This window comes from Typopeltis vanoorti, chromosome 12, assembly GCF_054136105.1.
Source record: "Typopeltis vanoorti isolate ZY-2024b chromosome 12, IOZ_Tvanoo_1.0, whole genome shotgun sequence".
Lineage (NCBI taxonomy): Eukaryota > Metazoa > Arthropoda > Arachnida > Uropygi > Thelyphonidae > Typopeltis > Typopeltis vanoorti.
This window is the reverse complement of record NC_143560.1, coordinates 92,956,557-92,973,527: the sequence shown is the minus strand read 5'-3', so window position 1 is coordinate 92,973,527 and position 16,971 is coordinate 92,956,557. Positions and strand designations below refer to the sequence as shown.

Sequence of the window (16,971 nt, the reverse complement as noted above, 5' to 3'; positions counted from 1 at the left end):
ATGTATTTTATTATGCTGTTTTCATTCAATTAAGCCTGAGTGGATGAGTAGCAACCATATGCTTAACTCCTACCTTGATTCTAGCTGTGATACTGCTTTCTTCAAACATTCTCTTAAAATAATATATAATATAATTTATATAACTTGTTAACAGCTCAGTGTACTTCTTGAAATATTGTTTATTATACTGATACTGTTATGCTTTAAAAAGGAATAAATTTACATTCGCACAACTTTATTTTCTAAACTCTACTATAATACAAAGAAGCAAAACCCCTAAGTAAGGAGTTATGAAATTTAGATAACAGCAACCAGTAGATCACTGATTACAGCCCTCGGCCTGTAGTTTTTTACTAAGGGACCTCAGCAATCTAAACAATCCTTTATGTTCAGCATCTTTCAAGCTTGTTTCTTCGTATATGCTAGTTGTCTGATCCATAAGATAGCGATACCTATTTTGGGAAACAAACCAATAATATACATTAAATAGTTGAAAGTATGTTCATACATATTAATATGAAGTTAAAATCTCTCTTTATACATTAAATAGTTTTAAATGAAATGGTTGGGCTGTTAGGAGTAAGGTGTGAATATCAAATAAAAAAAGAGAATGTTACTGTTTTTAATAGTGTGCGCCAAATGGGTAATGAATACTAAGAATGTTATGCAGTTGATTTCTACATTGCAATAGAAATAATTCTGACATAAATCAATATGGTCACAATGTGCTATAGATTGTCAACTCCATTAAAAGCGCCTATCCTATGCACTTGATACTTAATGACATAGGTTATAAGTGTGAAGATTGTGTGTATATGTGGCATGCAGAATTTACTGGTGTGAATAATCAGATTATTCAGTCAAGAAGCCTCCATAGCTCATTTGGTAATAGTGACTCTTTGGTAGGAAAAAACCTTGGTTTGAATCTTGGCCAGCATGCCAACAACAAAAGATGAGCTAGCAGAATATTTTCTCCTGGAAACTTTGGTTTTTCAATCTACAAAACAGAAAACTGGCCAGAGATAGGATGGTTAATCCTATTAGAGCATAATTAGGGTTCTAGGAAGCCAAGTTGCTTGTCTGTGACAGGCCATTGGATGTAACCTGTAAGGAGATTTTTAGTAAAAAAAAAAATCATACGAAAATCTCTAAGTCAGATGAAATTGGCATTGCAAAATCAAACTGAATAACTATCTTTATTAAAAGAGGATAAAAATATCTTATTTCTTCATGACAGAGCAGCTTGTAGTACTTAAATATGTACACTCCTGGGCAGAGTTTAATTGCTCAACTCTAATAAACTTTCCTATTCATGCTGTCCATGTAAATGTTGCATGTCCTACTGTTATATAACTTTTCAGAATACCTAATTTCTTGCTATCCATTAAGAATACTGAAAAAGTTCAGCTCTTTTTCATTGCTGAACTGAAGCCTTTTGGTGCTTTATTTTAGTACTAAATACGAAAGATTTTTTTCTTGAATCTACCCTAACCTCAACAAAATCTGGTTGCATGAAACTGCCTCAAATTTGGGAAGCTCTCATCCTTTGTACTTCAACCCAGCAGCCAAGGATGCCCAATTTAACTGAAGGTCACTATTTAGGACTTTAGGCCTACTCTCTGATCTGATCCTCATGGTTGCAGCTAATTACTAGGGAGATAGTGATGCAAGGTGATTTCCCTGTTGCCTTCCTTGCCGTATTTATGACTGTAGCCTGTGTGTTTACGGGATGAAAAACCAAAGATAAAACCCTGCTGTCCACGCCCAAGACCGGCTAACTTGGCTATGACTGAGGAAGATCCTCACGTCATCGACGGGAATCGAACCGACGGGAATTCCCTAGGCATATGGTTGCGAAGCACAAAGCCACTAGGCTAACCGCACTGACCTTACATCATTACTTAGTGTAATGCCTGCGTGTATGTATCTGAAAAAGAGCTGAACTGAAAAAGTTCAGCTCTTTTTCATCGCTGAACTGAAGCCTTTTGGTTCTTTATTTTAGTACTAAATATGAAAGATTTTTTTCTTGAATCTACTTCTGCCTTAAGAAACTACCCTAACCTCAACAAAATCTGGTTGCATGAAACTGCCTCAAATTTGGGAAACTCTCATTCTTTGTACTTCAACCCACTAAAGGACACTATTTAGGACTTTAGGCCTAACTCTCAGCTTACATCATTACTTGGTGTAATGCCTGCGTGTATGTATCTTATTACATTTTGTTCCCTAATGGTGGCAATTTGACTTTGCTGAAATATTAAATTTATTTTAGTTAATATTAGTCTATGTTGTAATTTACAATACACTGGCCTCAGCTCTTGAGTTGTGCCATAAATCTAAATAAACTAAACTGTAGTGAATAGAATTAAGTAACTGAGCAACCCTTGATTTTATTATAAATTCACACCTTTACAGTTTAAACTGACTCTCATCTATTTCAAATCATTCAGATGTGATTTCTGCTGATAGAGGATTGCCATCAAATCATAGCACATTCTAGTTACCTTCCAGATTTTTGAATAATCTATGATGAAACTCGCATTTCAGTTTATTTAAGAATTCCAATATTATATCAGTTTCATTAAGTAGTTACTTCATCTTGAAAATTTTTAAAATAAATTCATTACATTATTATTATTCGTGACACCTCCAAGGAGTCCGAAGACTCATCGCGGGAGGACACCTATTGTTCAACTCTGTCTCCACCTCTACCATCAACTATTGGCCACCACCACAGCTAGTATTTTTTTTGTCTATGTGGAATGAAAATCCCGAGTTTCCGGGAGAAAAACCCTGCCACCTCTGTATTAGATCGTCTAACTCACCTTTGGGTGAAAACGTCCATATAAAGATTCCTCCCGTCATGACGAGAATTGAACTTGGGCCTTTTCCCATCGAAGGGCGCAACGTACCGTCATTCTTCCAATTGTGCTACGAAGGCGCTTATCTTGAATGAAAAACTCAAGTTCCCTTTTGAAACTTAAGAATGATGCAATGCGATAATGTTTTTATCTTTTCTTTGAAGACAAAAATTTAGATTATTAATATAAGAAAAAATATCAACAAAAAATGCAACATCCCTTAAAATGTGAGTAAAATTTTATCTTTTCTTTGAAGACAAAAATTTAGATTATTAATATAAGAAAAAATATCAACAAAAAATGCAACATCCCTTAAAATGTGAGTAAAATATTTAGCTTGATCACTTCTTGAATTTCATTTTTCCCTTGCTTAACTGCCTCATGTTGTAAGCTGCCAGGTTAGGAAACTTGACATCAGCATCTTTTGAAAACTTAGCAGCCCATGCGACAATGCTGATTTTAATAGCAGAAAATTAACTAATTTGGAACTTTCCCTTCCTAGTCAGTTCTTAAAATAGAGTGATAGGAAATAAGATTGGTTGTTTTGTTTCTATCCCAGAAATTTGGGTTTTTCATCACACATACAGACAAAAAATACTACACTACTGGTGGTTGGCAGTAGATGGTGATGTAGATGATAGTAATGGTTCAGTGTACTTGGTGGCGGCAGAGTAATTGCCCAACAAGGAGTCCAAAGACGCCTTGCAGGTGTCACGAATGGCTGGAGCCCAATCTGTAGTAATGGAAAGAGTATATCTTTGGGCTTATGTTCTTTGGAAGATAATTTTAAAACTTCCTTAGTCATTACTGTTGGCTGAGTGGTCAGAGCATCTACTTTCCAACCAACAGACTGAATTTGAATTCAGTCTTTCGGTTGGATTCTACTGTGGGCAGAGATGTTTGTCTTGATATGAGTGGAAAATCCTCTTTGCTTCTTTAGAGCAGATTTCTGGATTATGTAAAAAAATTCTTTAGTCCACCCACAGTAATATTGAACTATATGTTTACAACCTTTCTTGGGTAGAGTCACATAAAAATATCCTGTTCTATGTCTATAGCTATTTGCCCCAATAAATCTTTAAGAAATACATTGCCATTAAAGAATCTCACAAACTGCAAAGTTTCATCTATAACTAAAAAGTACAGGTATCCCTTGCTTAACACAGTGAAATTAATTGCTACAATCCCTTTATATATGTTTAATTAACATGCAAACCTCAAGGAGTGTTTCCTGGCCGAGAGAAATAAAGTCGTAAGCATGACGACATCATTTCTCCCATTAAGCCTTAAGAGCGGGTGTATTTACAAGCTCTTCATAAATGTTTTCATCCAAATTCTCTTAATGATCTGTGTGAGAATGTGAAAGTTTTATTTTTTCCCACCAAATACGACATTATTGCAACTTTCAAAGCCTATTTTCTTAAAAAGACATTCTCAAAGGCAGTAGAAACAACAACAGGAGAAAATGTGATTACACTCCAAGAATTTTGAAAAAATTTTAACATTAAACATGCAATTGAAAACATTCATGACTCGTGGAAGCTAGAAGACAGGTGTCTTCTAGCTGCATGAGAGCTGTTTGGAAAAACCTTTTGCCAGAATACACTAATGACTTGAGTAGTTTTCAAAATCCTATGAACAATGTAGTTAAAGAAATCGTTGCAATTGGTGAAGACCTTGGTGTTAATGCAGAAAATATTAAAGAATTATTGGATTCAAATTCAAAAGATTTCGGTGACAATGATGTTGAAATTAAACAGCAACATGCATATAAAGACAATGAACAAATGGAATTTGAAGATGAGGTTCCAAAGGAGATAACAATCAAAGAACTGGATGGAATATTTCACAATTTTAGAATTGCCTAAACAGCAAGTAATGGATATGGATCCAGATGTTACCCAAAGAATGCTTGTTTGCCGAAGTCTAGAGAGTCTCTAGACTTTGGCAAAGAATTTGCCGAAGTCATTTTGCTTGTTATCGTAGAATTTATGCTGATAAGAAAAAAGCTAAAAGCTGTGCAAATGACTCTTGGTAACTTTTTTTTGATAAAAAATTGCAGTAACTAATGTAAGTACAAGCATTTACTTTGCATTCATCTTTTATCTTTTCTAAAAGAGTACCACATAAAATGAATTATTAATACAGTAGTTGATCATGGACGAATTGCAATTTTTACCATTGATTATCATATTTGATTAACACGATAACATTTGAGAGATAAATTAATCGCGTTAATCAAGGGATACCTGTATATGTATGCAGATAGTTCAGAAAATAATATTAATCAGCTACATCAGCATCCTGCAGTCATATTTATTTGTTAAAGGAATTTATTGAAACTTTTTACCATCTAAATTGGATTAAGCATTGTCTCATCACATGAGCGGTTAGCATTTCTTAGCTATATATTATTATTACGGGCAACTCCAAGGAGTCCATAGACTCATTGAGGGAGGTCCTAAACATCAGGTCAAAAAACTATAAGCATTTGGACAGTATCTATTATCTTTGAACGTATTCACAGTCATAGCACCCACAATAGACTATGGCAGCTTATTCCACTAATTCATCACTCTCCAAGTAAAAACCTAGTTTTAACATCCTTGCTAACTACAGTCTTTCTCAATTTCCATGGATAGCCCCAAGTTCTCCCACCACCACACCTGTTCTGAAAAATTTCCGCTGAATAATCTTGCAAAAATCCCTCAGTAATTTGAATGTCTCAATCAACCAGTTTCTGTAACCCACAAATCTTCCACCTGTTCTCGTAAGGTTCATTCTATAGACCAGCTACCATCTTGGTTATTCGCCTCTGGATCCTCTCTACCTCCTCCCCATCACCCAGTAGTTAAGATGGGGGGGGTCTTATCAAGGCTTGATAACCTGCTTGTCTCTGCCCCTTTATACTTTAACTTCCTATCCACTAACACACTCAAGTCACTGGCTTTGTCAATTTCCTGGAGTACGGTTCCACCAATGTGGTATACTGCTGATAATCTTTTCACCCCAAAATGCATAACCTTATGCTTTGCCACAGTAAACTGACATCCAGTCTTCTTAGATTGGATGTCAAAATTTTGCCAATCTATCCAAATCATCCTGCAAAATTTTGACATGTGTATTCGCTATTGCTCTACCCAACTTTGCATCATTGCCAAATAACTGAACAGTTCCTCTCAATTCTTTCCTATATCATTAATGAACAAATTAAATAGCAATGGTCCAAGAACAGAACCCTGTGGCACACCCCACTAGTCGAAAGGCATTCTTTTGGACTCTACTACTGAATAAACTAATCTCTGATACCTATTCATCTCACCAATCCTATATCCATCCCCACATGCTGCAGTTAACTGATTAGAATTCCATATGATACCCTGTCAAAGGCCTTTGCAAAGTCCAGCAGTATCACTGTATAATCCATGATACTTTCATACATATTTCTTGTGATACACAGGGTCATACAATATTACATTAGCCTACCTCTATGATACTTTTAGGTTATTTATCTTACTTTCTCTGAATTTCAAATGTGGAGAAAATTTTAGATGAAAATCATTTGTCCATTCTCTTTTAAACTTATTTCACAGTTGACTTTTCTTCATTTGGATAAGACATTTTCAAATAAAAATTCATCAAAAGAATAAGAGGTACATAATTAAATTGCACACTTCGTGCGACCAGTCACAACCTGCTAGAACACTATCACCATATGCTAAAGATAAATATGTGTAATTCATTGTTTCATTATTTTCATAATGGTTCATATGAATGAAATAAAAATTCATACAAATGTCTTGCTCTGTCTACTTGTAACAAATTCAAGAATTCTAAAACAACATTATGCAGGTCTGTTAGAAAATACTTTGATTTCATACATTTACATTGAATTATAAAACAGTTATTTGGCAATAATGTAGATATCATCATGACAGAGAAGTGCTATGCTCCATTGGTAATATCAATTATGTCTCGTGAATGGTATGGCATGGAAGAGAAAGGGGAAAAAAATAAGGACTGAATTTGGTATGGTGATTCTGTTATAAGAGGAGTACTAGCTGGGCGGTGTGACAAAACATTTTTCCTTGTGACATCTTAAGGATCTTGGATCCTTAGAGAACTGCTATGAGGATGGAGAGGGAAAGTGAAAGAGGTAATTATCTTTGATAATAATAATCTAGTAGGTGATGTGTGTGGTATCTAAGACTGTAAATTCTTTCACATCTTATGAAAGAGTTTCTGGTAGAAGTGAAAAAGTAAACATTGTGAGTCTGCTACCACAGAATGATAGAGGCTAACTAAGGCAAAGAGCTATGATTGTGAATGAGACATTAGAGGTTGTGATGTGTGGTATTATACATGGTTTGTGGTTTGCATTTGAATGGATTGAGATTTAGGTGTCTTGAGAAGGTATTGCTCAGTGAGAGTCTGGAAAACTAGAATATTGGGGATGGGATGCTGATGGTGTGGATCCAGGCAACTTGGAAGGAGAGTAAGTGGGCAAGTGATCACACAATTCTGAATCTAGCTCCAAGATTTTTTAAGTTATTATGATCCAGGTGTCCATGGAGTCAAAAGACTCATCATGAGAGGCCCATCCAAGAAAACGTAGTCTATCATACCACTCATTGACCGTTCATGCTCTCACCACTTTATCAGGCAATGCATTCCATGGTTCAACCACCCTCAATCAATGCAAAGAAACCACCCCTCACCCTCTTGCTCACAAATTCCTTTTGTAACTTCCAGGGATGGACCCTTGTCCTCACTCCTTCCCTCTGTCTCACCAAGTGAAAGAAACCCCCAGTGTCAACCCTGTAACCACCTCAATCATATCATCTTTCCTTCTTCTATCCACCAAACTCTGTAGTTCACATTCCCTCAGCCTGTCTTCATAACTAACATGCAGTCCTGATGCCATATTTGTTATTCTACCTGTGAACCCTTTCCAAACTCCCCCCCCCACCCACCTCCTCCAGTACAGTTCCTCTGACAGAGTACACAGCCCCCCATTGATTTATCCCAAACTTCAAGACTTTACATTTTGCTGCATTAAACTGACACCTCCCCCAATTCATTTGCCCATCTGTCCAGTTTATTCAAATCCTCTTGCAGGGCCACCACATCTGCACGATTAATGACCCTTCCCAGCTTCACATCATCTGCAAACAGCTGAACATCCCCTTGCAATTCACTGACAATGTCATTGATATAAAGGTCCCAGTAATGAGCCCTGTGGGACCCCACTTGAAACCTTCTGCTTCCTTGATATTATCCCTCCCCCAATACACAACTCTTTGATACTTATCAGATAGCCAATCCTGAATCCAGTTCACTAACCTGACATCTAAACCCATGTGCCACATAATAAGCTGATTTAAATATCAGCTTATTATGTGGTACCTTTCAAATGTGTTTGTAAAATCTCAGAAAGTGGCAGAATATGCCTTTCCCTCATCAACTGCTCTTGTCACTTCACTATAAAATGTAATCATATTAATAAAGCAAGTGTGCCCCTTAACAAATCCATGTTGACTCTCACCTTCCCAATGCTGTATATGATCCCTCACTAATTTCTCCAAGATCTTAACAATGACTGGTCTATAGTTTGACACTTCCAGTCTACTACTATCCTTATGCAATGGCACTATCTTACCCTCCTTCCACTCCTTGGGTTACCTTTTCCTTGGTCAGACTTTCATTGAAAAGCCAGGTCAAGGGAGCTGTCAGTTCTTTAGCACATTCTCTTAAAACCTATGGCAAAATTCCATCCAGTCCCACTGCTTTATTGACATCCAGAGTACTCCTCTGGCATTTCTAAGCCTTGAACTTGTCCTATCCCTCTAATACTAAAACCTACTTCTCCAGGATGAAATACCCCAATAAAGTTCATTGAACAACTCCACTATGTCCTTTGCATCAGTCACTCTATTCCCATTTTTATCCAACAATGTCATTTCTCCTCTTACTGGCCACATAGCTAAAAAATTCTTTAGGATTTTCTTTGGATCTTAGGGCCAATCTCTTCTCATATTCCAGTTTTGCCTTCCTTACGATATTAGTCACTCTCCTGGCCTGAGTCTTATATTCTTCCCACATCTGCCCTCCACCCCTCTCTTTATATCTATTCCATAACCTCTTTTTCACCTGCAGTTCCTGTTTGATATTGTTTGTCATCTTCATTCATCATATACAGCTTGCTATTGCTGCTAATAAATATTCCTTCACATGTTCCCAAGAACTAATGATATCTTCCCCAAGTTGATATCACTCCAAAGTCACTCCAAGAGGACATAAGTCATCATTATAAGCAGTACTCCACACCACGTTTTCCCTTCCAGTCTTATCAGAAATGTTGTACCCTGCTACTTCTCCTCCTGTTAGTATATCATCTTCTGTCAACCATGTCTCAGAGATCTCAAAAATCTTTGGACTGGCTAATACTGTCAGTTCCACCAATTCATCGCCTTTATTCTGGATATGCCTGGCATTAGTATAAAGAATAAAAATGTCGCTGTCTCTATATCTCTCATTATCCCCTCTGAATTCCACTGGATTCAGCATTACCTGATGTATTCCCCCTTGAGGCCATCCACCCTGATAATTCTAGCTTCCCTGCATTGACACACTGACTTGTTCAGAGAACAGCAATCTCTCTCTAGATGCCTACATCCTTCTTCATTCAAATGTAAGCGGTCTCTTATATACAGTTTCTTTCTGTCCTCAAATGCCTCCCAAGCATCCCCGTACTCCAAGCCTCTCTTTTGACACATTCTTGCTATCGTACCATTCATTATCAAACCTAAGCAACACATACACACTATCTTCCCTCTCTGAGTCTTCTTCTGTACAGCCTCACGTATGAACTTCAGATCTCTTGCCACCCAATTCACAGTGGAATTTATACATCTCACTCCTTTTAATTGCCATAGCCATACTTTCTATCATTCCTCCAGGCATACACTCCACAGGCATTCTATCTTGCACACCACAGATCATCATACCTCTTTACATCATACCTCCATATACCATCTCTCTCTCTCTCCTTGGTTTTAGCACTTCCTCACATTTATCTCATTCCCTCTCTCCTATCATTTCCATAACAAACTCTTATTCTGATTTGCTTTGCATTCATCACTTCCATTCACTTAATCTTGTCTTTCACGCTTCTCAACTTATTTCCAAGACATTCCACCTCCTCTTTCAGTGTGTCTCTCTCTCTCTCTGCACGCTACCCACTCTTGCTTGCCATTTCATTCTCCCAACTAAGACCATCTCCAAAAACTTCACAATGATTCAAACTCCACATTCCCTACTTTTATTTTTTCATTTACATTCCACTTGTTTACATTCCTTACCCTCTATCACACTATTCATCTCTCTAGGTCACTATTCTCCCAACAACAAATGGTCTAAGGAAAAGTTGTGGGATGAAGGATTATTGCAGTTTATGCATACTAATGCCTGAAATATTCAGAATAAAGATGAATTTTTGGTATTGATTAGTTCAACTTAGACAAAAAATTTTTTTAGGCATCAGTGAGACTTGTTTGATAGAGGATAATATAGGGAAAGAATGCAAGGGGGTAGTTTTCAGAGAAAACAGAGGGAACAGAATGGGTGGAGGGACTTTGCTAATGACAGCAGAAGCCAAAAAGAGTAAGGTATATCGAGTACATTTCATTTGTGTGATGAAGGTGAAACAAGATGAAAAATATAGCTGCTTGCTGTTATAGCCAAGTGGGGTGAGGGATATAAGAGAAAGTAGATGACATGAATTAGCAAATTAGTGCAAGTAGAGTAATTATTTTGGGAGTTTTCAACTATGGTAACATACTATGGAAGGAGAAATAGTCACAAGGAAGAGAAGGAAATGGAATTTATACAGCAACCAAAGGTTCTTTCACTATGTGTGGAAAGTAAAAGGAAGAATGACTTTAACAAGCATTGGTGATATGACACCTAAGGTGACAGAAGCAACCAAAAGAGTTACAAGTGATACTTTTTTAATGTGTAGTGCCAGATGTGACAAATGAGGTGGATGAATTGCAAGTACTTACATTATTGCAAAACCTTAATGCAAACATGGCCATGGGATTAGGTGGCATATTAGCCCATGTATTACAGGAATTGGCACCTCTTTTAACCAAGTTATTTAACTTGTCTCAGTTCCAAGAAAGTTCTGCATAAAGGAGGCTCAAGAAAAGTTGCAAATTATAGTCCAATCACAATCTCAAGAGGAGTGGTTAAGGAATTTGAGAAGTTGGTAAAAGACAAAATTCAGGAGTGGGTAGACATATAACTGATAGGGGGAAACCATAGTTTTGTGAAGGGTGGTTTTGCCTTAATTACTTACTTTTTTCATAACAAAGCAACAACTGAGTGATACTGTTCTTTGCAAAGACATTAGACAGGATTATACATGGAATTCTGTTGCAAAGCTGGTGATTTGGGAAAGAGGATGACTGATGGTCAGATATCAAAGTGTGGTGTATAGAGGAGTGAAGTACTGCAGGGCTCTGCACTTGGTCCTCTGCTGTTTAATTTGCACATTAATTATATAGAAAATGATTAAGGGGAAATATTCAGTTGTTTGTAGATGATGCAAAGCTAGAAAGGGCAATGGTTAATGAAGATGATATACTACAGATAATTTAAAATAGACTGGCAGCATGGGCAAAGATAAATAGCTGCTAGTTTCACATGGTCAGATGTATGTTGGGTTATGCACTTTGGGATGAAGATCTCAAGATGTGTACTATATTGATGGAACTGAAATGCAGGATGTTGACGAGGTCAGTTGAAGTTTAGAGGACATATTGAAAAGGTGGACAAAACAGCAGATCTAGTTCTGGGATAAAGTACACCTCCGAATAATCAAAGAAAATGTGTTGAATGATTTGCAATTCTAATTTATTGCATAGAAAATAATTATTACTAAATATGAATTAGCATCATCTAAATCTATTTACTTTATAGATTATATAACACTGTAAATACATAAAAATGTAATATAAGAAAAAAAAATGTTATTTGAAAACATTCACTAAATTAGAATAATTTTTAAAGTGGTTCAAAATATTAGAATATTCCAAATTTTTCCGACTGGTTTTGAAGAGAGCATAGAAAGGTACTAACTATATCAAGAAATGAGAGGAGATTGAAGAATATCATGAAGAAAAAACTGCTTCCGAAGTGTAAGGTATTTTCACAGGAGATGGAAAGAACTGTGCAAATATGTTTAAATCTACGATGTTGAGATTACTTCACAAAACAAATTGGGTTTTAAATCACATGTGCCTAAGACAAAGCTGCTTATGTCTTCTAAGCAAGAGGCAGCTAGAGTGCGATGGTGTAAGCAAAGACTGTTGTGGGGTCAAGATTGGAAAAGGGTACTTTTTATAGTGATGAAGGTACATTTTGTATGTCCCATGATCATCAAGGGATACATGTTTGGCATCTTAAGCAAGAAGCACTTGCTAAACAATGCATGAAACATTAGGTGAGAGTCAATTCCAAAGTGTACCAAGAAATTCTTGAGCACTTTGTTACTGGCATTGGAAGATTTATGTCATGGTGATTTCCTTTTTCAGCAAGATTCATCTTTTTGTCACACTTCCAAGATCACTCAAAGAAAGGCAAATCAATGTAATTCCTTCAACTTATAGAAGAAATGTCTTCAAGAAGTTGCCCCAAAAATGAACTTGTTTCTAGTCTGCAGACCATATGGGCATGTTTTGATAAAAAAAAAAAAAGACTGTGAACTGTTAGTAAATAATATGCTCGACTGTTTATAAATGGTCATAAAAGCTGAGGGGGATGCAACAAAATACTAAGTATCGTGTTGTTTCCCTTTGACTGCAATTTTTGTGCATTTATTTTTGCATTATTTTAATATTTTGAACCATGTTAAAAATTATTCTAATTTTGTGAATGTTTTCAAATAATAGTTATAATTTATATTACATTTTTTATGTGTTTACATGGTTATGTAATTTACAAAATACATAGATTTAGATTATGGTAATAATTATTTCTATGCAATAAATTAGAATTGCAATTTATTCAACACATTTTCTTTGATTATGTGACCAAGAGTATGATATCTACGGATTGCTCCCTAAGAGACTACAGTGATTGTCTGTAGGCTTCAAATAGTAGCTTATATGCAAATGAGAGGGGGCAATGATAGAAGAATATAATTTATTAAAGGAGTTTTATAGGAGTGACACTAAAGACTTTTTACATGGCAGGAAGGAAGAGAACAAAGGTTCACCCCTTGAATGGTATAAGAGTGTGGTTAGCAAAGGTGATTGGACTTAATTTTTTGCTTGGAGGATGCTGCATGGATTGCCAGAGGTAGCTGTGAGTGCATCATTGGGAATAAGTTCAAGAAGAGGTATGATAGGCTCTAATCAGTCATTGCATGATACCTATCTTCCACAATGAGTCTTTGATTCCATGGAGATGCCTGAAAAATAATAAGAATCTTGTTTCTTGTATACAAAGGATTTGTATCCTTCTTTCTCTTTTAGACATGCTTCCCAGTCTAAATTTCCATATCATTTTGTTTCTTGAAAAATGCATTATGCTTGCTTCTTTGGGAGGTATAGTTCTAGCATGTTTATCAAGGGTTAAGTGATGTTAATGCTTTCATCTTTGTTATTTTTGCCAGAATCTCTATCTTATAGAGGTTGTAGAAATGAATGTTCTTTCTTCTCTCGTGAACCTTCCTCATTTTTTCTAACCTTTGGAATGGACTGAGTAGTCCATCCATAGTCAGTGTGTGATAACATTTCTTCCTATCCTGATGATACAGTTATGTCACTAATACTCCCTATTTTTGTAATATATTTCAAAAATAGGAGCAGAGTTTTCCATTTGATGAATGGCAGGAAAATTTAATATATATATTTCTGTAATATATATATATATATATATATATATTACAGAAAGAATGATGTAACTTGGGTGTAAATCAACACATTGCAGCCTATACAAAATAGGAGAAAAACAAATCTAACATGTAGTGCTATGTCTATTATTGGTTTTATCAGACTGACTTAGGAGTGGTCAGTTCATCACTGCTTGATTTTTTTTTTTTGTAATAACTGCATTGGATAACTACAAAGTTGACAATTATGACAAACTTAAGAGGCAACTTGGCTCAGTGCTATGGCATAAGAAACTACATAGAATGAATGTCATTAGTTCATGGGAAGCAGTCAAGGATTGTTTGAGCAAGGCAGTATCAGAGTGCATACCTAGGGTCAGGAGGATAAACCAAGTAGGAATTAAGTAGATGAATAGGAGGAGCTGCAAAGAAAGAAAGCATTATGGAAGGAATATAAATAATAAGGTGATCAGCATACCCATGAGCAATATAAAGCACAAGCAAGAAGGGTAACTAATTTTCTCAGATTTTCAGAGAAAATTAGCTAAGCAGGCCAAAGTAAATTCAAAAGAGCTTTTTCGCTACATAGCAAGTAAGAGAAAGAATGATTATGGAAAGATAACTTTACTCAGTACTGATGGTAAGAAAGTGACAAGCGAAGAAATAGTTCAGTTACTAACTGATCACTTTGCAAGGGTATATCATCCAGGAGGTGACTTTGCAGTTATTGAGGTGACAAAGACTGATGTGAGCATTGAGTTAGATGAAATGGAGGTATTCAGTATATTGAAAAACATCAGTGTGAATACAGCAGTGGGCATGGACACTATGTCAGCTTGTATGCTACGAGAATGTGCAAGTGAACTGGCATTGCCTTTGATGAAGTTGTTCAATCTAAGTCTCGTCTCAACTCTGGCAAGGTTTCACTGGAGTGGAAAGAGGGTAAGATAGTTCTATTACATAAAGGTGGCTCCAAGACAGAAGTAGAAAATTACAGACTAATTAGTATTTGTGGAATGGTGGTTAAAGTACTTATGTTTTATTGACTACACAAAGGCCTTTGACAATATACAACATGAATAACTAATCAAATGCATCAGAAATTTAGGAGTAGATGGTAAAGATACCAGATTACTGATAAATCTATATTGGGAGCAAACTGCCTCAATAAAAATATCAAGAGAAGTCTCGGCAGAATTCTCAGTAAAGAAGGGTGGCAGACAAGGCTGTGTTCTTTCTCCTATATTGTTTAACCTCTATACTGAAAATATCTTCCAGCAATTAGAAGAATTTAAAGCAGTCAGCATAGGAGGCAGGATTATAAACACTTAAGATATGCAGATGATACAGTACTGCTAGCTGAAATTAAAAAGATCTTCAAAACCTACTAGAAGAGACTCTGAAGCTAAGTGAAAAATATGGACTTAATTTCAACTTCAAAAAAACTAAACCCATGCTGGTAACAAAGGGAAAATACCCGATATAAATATTAAGATCAAGTAAAGAGTTATATATATTTGGGTCAACTAATTACAGAGAATGGAAAGTGTGATAAGGAGATATTAAGAAGAATAGAAATTGATAGATCAACCTTCATTACCATGAAAATCCACACAAAAACTAGGCTGTCCAAATGCTACGTATGGAGCAGAAACCTGGACAATATCAAAATATTGTGAAAATAAACTAAAAGGATGAAGAATGCAAAAGAGAAGCACAAAACTGTACATGGTGGAAGCTCATGATAGTCAACCTCCTGGAATCTGACAGGTACTGGAAAACTTGGTTAAAAGTAAAATTCAGTAATGGTGGAAGGATATACTGCAGGACTTTGCAAAGGCATTTCACAGAATAATGCATGGAAAACTATTACATAAGTTAGAGCAAATGGGAATGTATAGAGGTGGCTGAAAGAATAACATCAGCGGGTAGTGTATGGCAGAGTGGAATCGAAGCAAAGGAGAGTGACTTGTGTAGTTTTCCCAGGACTCTGCGCTACGACCACTACTCTTTAATTTATACATTAATGATATAAGCAGAAGGGGGGAGGAATATTCATTTGTTTGCCGATGATGTAGATATCTTACAGGATGATTTGAATAAATTGGCAGTGTGGGAAACAAAGGGTCACACTTAGAAGCTGTCTAAGAGTGTGGTTGTAAGGGTGTGCAGACCAGATTCTTTACTTGGAGAGTGGAATGGATTGCCAGAGGTGGTCAATTCAATGTTGTAAAATGTAAGGTTATGTAATTCAGGATGAAAATATTACACACTTTGTATCATTGATGGTACTAGTTTACAGGAATTGATTGAGGCTAGAACTGGAGATGATGGTGGATAGAGATTTGAAATTCAGAGGACATAATGCAAGCATTGGCAAAATAGTTCAGAGGATTACTTGGATGCTGAAGAACACACAGACAAGTTAAGATAGGGAGGCTATGATTCATCCACATATTGACTACTGTACACATATTTGACCACCTGTGTTTCTTGGGGATTGGGAGGTGGCGGAGAGGACTCAGAGAACATTTCACAGCTGGTCTGTGGAATGTTCCCTATGAGGACAGACTGAGGGCATGTGGGTTTGCAGAGGAGAGGGGATATGATAGAAACGTATTTACTAAGGGGATTTTATAAGAATGACACAGAAGAAATTTTTCAATACATGGGACTAGGGGGAAAAACAAGGGGTCATACTTGGAGGTTGTCTAAGAGTGTGGTTGTATGGGTGTGCAGACTAGGTTCTTTACTTGGAGAGCGGAATGGATTGCCAGAAGTGGTTGTGAGTGCCCCAACAATGAATAGGTTTAAGGAGATGTATGATAGGTAATGTGTTAACGAATACAATGGATCTCTCGCAATGAGTCTTTTGGTTCCATAGAATACTCATATAAATCCTGCTTTAGAAACAAAAACTCCAGTCACTTCAGAAATAATAAATGGGATGTGGTGTTCACAACTGAGTGATGAAATTCCTCTACTGCCTAAATATGTGAGCTTGAACTCATAACCTGCTGGTCAGAGAGTGAGCATATCAGCCAACCCTGGTATTAAGTACTAAAATTTCACGAAGGCTAGCTTCCGTATTAATCAACTTTATGCTGAAATATTTCCTGGATTCATTTAACAGTATAAATCAGTGGTTCTTAACCTTTTCAAAGTCATGGAGCACTTTTGATTATAAGAAAAATTTGGGGAACACCAAAAGCA

The 16,971-nt window shown here is 36.3% G+C and overlaps 1 protein-coding gene across 1 annotated transcript in view; it reads right to left on the bottom strand.

The window, feature by feature from the left end:
- Nucleotides 1–218: 218 nt before the first annotated feature.
- LOC150101006 (venom factor-like) overlaps nucleotides 219–16,971 on the bottom strand; it is a 697,967-nt gene continuing 681,214 nt past the window's right edge. The window contains exon 42 of the mRNA XM_090401101.1: nucleotides 219–452. Within this exon, the coding sequence (XP_090257227.1) occupies nucleotides 320–452 (133 nt within the window). The 3' untranslated portion in view covers nucleotides 219–319. The remainder of the gene's footprint in view (nucleotides 453–16,971) is intronic.